Source organism: Primulina eburnea, chromosome 10 (assembly GCF_022965805.1).
Source record: "Primulina eburnea isolate SZY01 chromosome 10, ASM2296580v1, whole genome shotgun sequence".
NCBI classification, from domain to species: Eukaryota; Viridiplantae; Streptophyta; class Magnoliopsida; order Lamiales; family Gesneriaceae; genus Primulina; species Primulina eburnea.
Genome location: NC_133110.1, coordinates 32,768,651 through 32,777,317, shown reverse-complemented (window position 1 = coordinate 32,777,317; position 8,667 = coordinate 32,768,651). Strand labels below are relative to the sequence as shown.

Below are 8,667 nucleotides of genomic sequence, written 5' to 3'. Positions count from 1 at the left end.
GTCATTTCCTCAAAGGTGAAGAGACAGATACTACAACAAATAAAGACACAAAAGGCAAGGCATGCAAATCGCTTAGAGATAAAAGTATGGGATGCACCCGTATCTATCAACACATAAGCAGGATAACCACAAAGAGGACAGTTACTTGCAACTATATCATCAGGTGCTTCCTGGGCCTGTTCCTCAGTCAACGCAAACACTCTGGCCTGTTGTCTCGGAGGCTGGCAAACTGGCTGGCTTCCTCCTGACCTCGGCTGTGACTGAGTAGATGGTGGCTGGAATGAATGAACAGCAGATGATTGTCTATCAGTTTGAGCCACTGATCCGGATGATTCTGCTCCCTGGGATCGTTGAGAACTTTTCTGTGGACAAACTCTGGCAAAGTGTCCCTGCTGTCGGCAAATGTTGCAACTACAAAACACTCATTGGCATTGCTCTGTGGGATGTCTTCCTCCACACGTTCTGCAATAGACCCTTGTATAATTCTGGCTCTGTCATGAACCACTGGAGCTAGATGAACTACTCCCAGACTTCTTAAATTGTTTTCCCCGGGCTTTCAGATGATCCTTCTTCCCACTGCTGCTACCACCACTATCAAATATGGGAGGGGGTTGGTGGAATTAGGTTGAAGGTTTTTGTTGTTTATGTGGTTGAGCAACATATGAAGTTCCTTTCTGCCTGATCAAGCCCGCTTCAGCTCCTTTTGTTCTGTTCAAGGCGTCAGTAAAATTATTTGGTCGCCCCGTATTTACCAGTGTAAAGATATCAGGATTCAGCCCATTGATGAACTGATCAGCCACGCCTTCATCATTTTCAGCAACACGAGGAGCAAAACATAGCAAGGTAGAGAATTTGGCCACATATTCCTTAATATTTAGTTGACCCTGTTTTAGGTTGGCAAACTCTGCATCCTTGTCCTTCATGTACGATAATGGGAAGAATCGTTGATAAAATTCAACTTTAAAGATCTTCCAAGTAATAATTGTATCTCTATCCTCCAAAGCTTTCTTGGTTGTGAGCCACCAACTCTTAGCAACGTCATGTAACTGGTGCCCAATCAGTCTGACTCTACGTTCATCTGTATAGTCAAGTGAATCAAACATCTCAATATCATCGAGCCAACTCTCACGGTCAATAGACGTTTCAGTGCCTTTCAAAGTCGGCGGTTTGAATGACTGAAATCTCTTTAACAATGTTTCCATGGGTGTCGTTGTAATATCCATCGGATTATTGGAGGTACTATCCTGTTCTGGTGCTCTTCGAGGAGGCATATTTGATTATCAAAATAGTTAGTAATCAAATCTAACAAATATGTCTCAGTCCTCCTCTGATCATCTTACTGCTGATCAAGAATCGGTTCTGATTCATTCTTCAATAGTACACATTTTCAATCAAATCAGATAATCAAGTAAACATTTATTTTCTAACGCAGAAAACATGCTTTCATACTAGCATATAAAGTGCACAAATCAACATTACACTAAATCGCATGCTAGTATCATAAAAGCAAGCAAGAAAACTCAAAGTACCCTGCTTACTCTCTTCTATTTCAGTCTAAGGAACATAGAGCTCTGATACCACCTAGTGTGGGGACCCGGACGCTAATTCATTTCTTAATAATCATTGAGATTAAGTGGATCAATTAAATAACTAGGTCGAATTTTTTTTTAAATTGAACACCTTATTAATAAGTGTACAACATACTACAACAAGTTATGTCCAATCTTATTTAATTTACAAGATCAAAGATACAAAATCTGTCCAAATCAAAGTCTTAACAAACTAGGGTTCAACAACGACATATCAAGAGTTGAAAGCCAATTCTACGTCTAGGCCCGGATCTCTACTCTAATCTCGATCTTTCATCCTCTTCTCGACCCTGATCCTGTCCCACATGTTTTCATGCACACATACAAACACAACAACAGCCGGATAACTCTGGTGAGAAATATATTCCCAGTATAAATTTAACGCCCCAGATTCGACGAAACGCCCCAAATTCGACGACTATCCTCACTGTATCAAGACGAGTCTTTCCAACGTGCTTGTATCCTCACTTACATGCACCCTAAGAAACTTCCCAGGAGGTCACCGATCCCAAAATTGCCCCAAGTCAAGCACGCTTAACTTTAGAATTCTTATGTTATGAGCTACTGACCGACAATTTCGGTTGGGATTACTTCTAGCAAGCAGACTAGGTCAAGTTATAGTAAATGGACGAACAGTCCAAGTATCAATCCCACAGGGACTATTATTTAATTATTTTATTCAATCTAGGCAAACAACAACGAGCGATTCGATTATTATTTCAACTAAGTAAATTTTAAACTAATTTATGCTAATTAAATGACTAAATCAAATATCAGAGAAGCTTGGAACTTGGGGATATTCAAATTTAAATAAAATGACCGGGAACACACGACGGTAACAAACCTTGATTAACATCATGCACTGGAATTATTTAACTACAGATTATTTCAATGTCACGATGCAATTCCCTGATCTAATTATAAATCTATTTCTAGAATTTATAATCCTATTTTCATTTAACAACTCAATTATTTCTAATTGAATTTAATTAAACAAAAACGCATTTATCAACAATTGAATTACAGCTGTCGCCTAAAATCGCACACTGAAACCGAATACTATTTCTAGTCGGTTTAACCGTGTGTTGGTTAATATTTTTGAAGCTAAATTCAATCTATTCCCTTTCGAGTCAAGATCGAACAACAAACATGCAATTAATTGGCCAAATCAAAAGCACTAAATTTACGCAAACATTAATCAATAACGAGAAATAATTTCATAAATCAAACAATCCAACGAATAACCAAAATCAATTGTTTGTCCCTATCGTGATCCCGATCATTAGAGAAACTACTCCATAAATTCAAAACTAAAGTCAAATTTAATGTTTGAATTCATGTCTAAAAATACGAAAATAAAAGAGAAGAGAAATCTCAAGTGCGGTGTGCGGATCTTGCGTGTAAAGTGCGATGTTTTTCCTCTCGTTTTTCCCAGTCGTCGCCGTCTTTCAGAGTTCAAAAGCTTGCGCCTCTTTTTCCTTCCCGTCGTCTGCCTCTCAGAAAATTCGACAACCCTTCTCTAGGTCTTTTTTTTTCTTTTTATTTCCTTCCCAAATCACGAGCAAAATCTTCGCCAAAATCTCGATCTGATATTGTGTACACGGACCCCGTGCATGCATCAGGACAGGGGTTCGTGTAGACTCTGCCCAAGAATTCTTCCGGAATGGTGGACACGGACCCCGTGTAGAGGTCTGTCCTGGGGTCCGTGTAGACTCTGTAAAATCGATTCTCGGATGGTGAAGGACACGGACCCCGTGTAGGGGTCCGGTTACAGGTCCGTGCAGACTCGGCTTTTCTCTTTTTCGTAGGTTGATGTACACGGACCCTTACACGGGGTCCGTGTAAGGGTCTGTGTTTGGACTTCATGTTTTCTTCCTATTCTTCCGGGTATTTCTGACGTGGCATTGCGGAGTTTGGCTTTTCTTTCATTTCTTTGGCTTTCCTCCTCTTTTGGTCAAACCTACAATTTGCCATAATAGTACGAATTAAGCGCAAAACTCGGAATAAAACATGCCATATAAGCACGAATACAACAAAATAAGATCCCTAAAATGCTATATAATTCGTGCTTATCAGCTACCGAAAAGAAGATGCACCTTCTTAATATGAGTAGTAAATATCAAATCTTTTAAGCACTCTTCAACTGTACAGTACATTACATTAAACAGTCTCGGAATCTCTCTCATTCTGGTGTGGATCGGTTCATTCATGTTCCCTTCACCTAGAAGCCTGCCAGGAGCCGCTCATTATCTGTGCAACCTCATGGCACTGGCGATCAACCCCCGCCCTCTTCGGCCCCGGGCCTTACATGCACACCAGCTTCTGTTTGGTTCATCCCCGGACCACACCTTACTAAGAGAGGTCGGCTCTGATACCAACTGTAACGCCCCAGATTCGACGACTGTCCTCACTGTATCAAGACGAGTTTTTTCAGCATGCTTATGTCCTCACTCACACGCACCATAGAAAACTTTCCAGGAGGTCACCCATCCCAAAATTGCCCCAAGTTAAGCACGCTTAACTTTGGAGTTCTTATGTGATGAGCTACCGAAAAGAAAATGCACCTTCTTGATGTGAGTAGTACATATCAAATCTTTTAAGTCCTCTTCAACTGTACAGTCCATTACATTGAACAGTCTCGGAATCCCTCTCATTCTGGTGTGGGATCGGTTCATTCATGTTCCCTCCACCTAGAAGCCTGCCAGGAGCCGCTCATTGTCTGTGCAACCTCATGGCACCGGCGATCACCTCCCGCCCTCTTCGGCCACGGGCCTTACATAATGTATACATGCATTTCATATAAGCATATACAAAAGCATAAACATTTATCGAATAGCATGTATCATAATCTGAGAAACATAAATCGATATAAAACTTTAAATCAAACTCATTAACTCTTAAACTTGACTCGACTCTTATCTAGGGATCCTGGTTTGAATAAGAACGCAACAAGTCTCCCATCTACTCTCCCCTTCTAGATGGTGGTACGTTCTTATTCCCGGACTTTGGTACACTATATCGAGTATCTACAATAGGAGTCGATCTACTCCTAAGTACATTGACATAAACCAAACGTCCAGTGACTTGGCTCCTCTGCCAATGACTCTGTCACAATATATATCTTCTATTCTATGCCTTTCTATAAATCAATAGAACAAGCATACACATTCAAAGATATTCAATTGTGTCAAAACAATAACAATTAAGTATGTGGTTTTGTGAACTCAAGTTACATCCCTCGAGTTATCAATCCCGGTTTAACATTGATTTATACCTTTCTTTTCTCGGGGTTTAGCTCGTTATTCTACCGATTCTGAAGTTGAATTCTCGAGTTCGAAGTCTTCAATACCAAGTCTGAAATGACATATTCGATAAGTACAATATCATTTGAAGTTCAAGAAAGACTTGATTAATCAATTCTTAATCTAGTTTTTTCAACGGCATATCGGCACAATCTCGAGATACCCCGGCAAATCAACATCAATAGATACCAATCACAACTCATAATCAATAACAAACACAATCATAATTCCAAAATCTGCATAACTTCATTCACATATGCTGGAAAATCAATAACAATTGCATACGATGCTCGTTCTTCGATCCGGTTTCTATTATACAATTACCACAATCTCAGGAACAGATAATATAACTCAAATTATGATTCCCCCAAAAATAAATTTTTGAACCATGCTAAAAAGTAAATATACTCACCTACTTTTGAAGCCTTTGATAAGAGGAACACAAAACTATTCTTGGATCGAAAATCAGATGGCCGGATCTTGAACAACTGAAATTCTAAAACATAAAGAACCTTGAGGTTGGCTATGGTTATTTTCTCGTTCTTGACTGAAATGATGAAATTAAGGAAAGATTTACATATTATATGAATGGCAAATACATGTGGCTCACTTCTTTGTTCAGCACATCTCGTGCATATGTGCGTCCAACACCGGTGCATATGCGCGAGACCTACTGTCTCGGCACATAGAAAATCTTCCGCTCGCGCATATGCGCGCCTAGTCTCGCGCATATGCGTGAGACCTACTGTCTCAGCGCCTAATTTTTCACCTGCTCGCGTATATGCACGCCTCTTCTCGTGCATATGTGCGAGGTCTTCTGCCTCGGCCATGGTAGCTCGCACATAGGTCCGCCTCATCTCCATGCATATTCACGAGGCCTTCTGTCTTCACACATAATCATATTTTTTCCTCGACTTTTAATTCCATAATCATATCAATTCATCAATTAAATAATGTCAAGTTACAATAATATAATCTCGGGCATTACACATGATAGGATCGATTAGGGGGAGCACCGTTGAGCTACAATAGCTCGGTTCTTGAAATATTGAACACCGATGAATTAAATCAAGTTTGATATGAAATCAAGCGGAAAACACTCAAAATAATCCTTCGTAGAAACCGATTAAATATTTTGTAAACCATTTAAAATATATGCAAGTTGAATGAATAAAAATATTTCAGTTGAAGTATTTTATCAAACACTTGGTATACAATATTTTGGTATTTGAAGAAGACATAAAATGAATATTCAACAATGCATCTTTAAAACTATGGAAATGATAAGTAAATGTAATAAACAAATATACACGAATTTGTTTATGGATGTTCGGAGATTTCAAACACTCCTACGTCACCCCTTCTTCCCTTTGGGAAGGATCCACTAGAAGACTTTGATTTATACAACTATTTGTACAAACCCATTCCGGAAGAGAAGCACCCAACTAGAACTCCTAGCACTCAAGATTGTAGGCAGCACCTCACAATCAGCATATTGTTTAATGTCTCATATGCAAAGACTACATATACAAGTTTATTGTCTTTGTGCAAGACTCACTCAACTAATCTTTGAACTTCAACTCTCTTGAATATGTGTGAGTGATCAATCGTGTGTGAGGAATTTATCAGTTACAGTGTACATCTCAAATGTTTCCTCACACAAGGGCTTGTGCTCTCAACTAGCTGATATATTCATACTAACTGCCCATGCTTTGAATCCACTTCAAAAGCTATTGTTTGATCTTCAATATGTTGTATTTATAGGCTCCAACACTGATATATACGTTAGACACAAGAATATGACCGTTTGAAAAGTTTCTGTACTGTTTCGGGAATTGCAACGGTCAAATTCAGCTTGTTGGGCAATTTCCCGACTGGTCAACTCTGGTCAACTGGTCAACTCTGGTCAAATCAACTGGTCATTCAGTTCAACTGGTCAGCAGCTGGTTCAGTTCAGTTTAGATGGTCAACTGCTGGTTCAGTTGGTTCAGTTTCAGCTGGTGTGCTGAAATCAGCCTAGCTGATTTCAGTTTGTGCAAAACCAGTAACTTCATCGTCATTTATCAGCATCTTAATCTTCGATTCAGACTTTGACTTCTAAAACTGATTTGTAGATCTTTGTCTTATCTTTCCAACGCATACTTAATCGCTTCATTTCGATAACCGAGCTGAGAGATATGACCAAAATACCGCAGCTGCTCAAACCCAACTGAATGCTGTTTTCGTGTGATCAGTTCGGTAATTGAGCGATCAGTTAGACCATGATAACATCCGATTTTGCCCAATTGACGTGAAATTACGACTTGTTCCAAATTGAGTTTTCTAATCAGTCCAATTGACTGATTGTCATTTGGATAATCCAGTTGAGAGATGTCATTAAAATACCGAAGCTCGCCAGAAATTCAGTTTGTGCAAAATTCAGTTTCAGCTTGCTTCTTGTGTTTGCAACTTCACACTTGAGTAAATATATTAGAAACACAATAACAAGTTTTTTTGACATCAAAATCAAGATTACGAACATGAAATGTTCCAACAACACATATATTTGGGGACCAAGTTTTCAAAATTTGGTGAGGTAATATGTATGAAATAATTGTCTGAAAATAATGGAAGAAATATCATCCCAATTATGGTAAGATTTTTACCTCACCTCCAATAAACACCTCCACTTCATTCTCAAAAATTATACCTTCAAAATCACTATATATTTCGAAAATCCTCTCCCAAGTACTGCAGCATTTTTAGAAGCTTTTCAAGGCGAAATTTTGTCCATTTTTTGAGTGTTATGTTTAGACCAAGCTTCTGTCAAAATCTGATCTCCAATGTTCAAAAGACACTATCATGTGTTATGAACATCATATCCAAAATTCAGTTAAATCCAACAGTTAGTTTGTCGTATATAATCTTCGAAAAAACCTGCTCAGATTCTAAACTAGAATAATATATGGTTTTTCATCAATTATCAGGTTAAAACGACTTTCAAACCCGATCTCCACTGTTCAAAATTTATTTGACTTACGTGTGAATGTATTGTCTAAGTTTAAACATGATATAAAAGTACAGTAAGTCACGAAGAATTCCACAAGACGAGTGATTTTTGGCCTAAATGCGGCTACGTTTTTGAAGTGTCGTTTGTGTGATTCTTCTGTGGTTTCGGATCATTCAAGCAATATTAAGGTAAGTGCGCTTGTCTTAAAACTACTATTTTGTTTATGAGTTTGTTCGTTTTTGAAAGTTTTGGTCTAGCATTATTATTCATCTTCCCCTACTTGTGATACGATATCCTATGTTTTGGCACTGTGAGGATTCAACTGGATATGAGTGGGAATCTCAACATATGATAAGTTTATGACCCTGACCCTTACACAATAAGATTATAACAGTTATACGGCATCACCCTCTTAGAATAATAAAAATTAGGGAATGATATCAGTAAACCATGTAAAGAAAAGTAATCTCAGTGCCTAGACTAGACTGTGCTTACGCTTATGCTTATGATATATGTTATACGAAATATGCTATGTATAATATGTTTTTCGAAGATTATGTCTATATGGTATGTATGTGCTCGGACGGTCCCCACATACTGAAACCCTCCTCAGACAAGTCAGAAGAGGAAATCTAGGAAGATGAACAAGATCAATTTTGGGTCTGATAATAAAATAAATCAAGAAGTCTGTTTTAATCATGTTTCTTTTAAGTTTTTATTTTAATTCGAGTTGTAAGACGCTTCCGAAAATTTATTTATATTTTGGAAATTTTTACATTGTAAAGAT

The 8,667-nt window shown here is 38.3% G+C and overlaps 1 protein-coding gene across 1 annotated transcript; it reads right to left on the bottom strand.

Annotated features, from left to right (window-relative positions):
- Positions 1–620: 620 nt before the first annotated feature.
- Positions 621–1,271, bottom strand: LOC140802855 (uncharacterized). The gene has a single exon (XM_073158471.1). It carries the CDS (start codon positions 1,269–1,271, stop codon positions 621–623), a length of 651 nt encoding a protein of 216 aa, XP_073014572.1.
- Between the last annotated feature and the right edge of the window lie 7,396 nt (positions 1,272–8,667).

Excerpts from the sequence above, each read along its gene's own strand:
- LOC140802855 (XM_073158471.1), bottom strand. The coding sequence starts at position 1,271 with ATGCCTCCTCGAAGAGCACCAGAACAGGATAGTACCTCCAATAATCCG.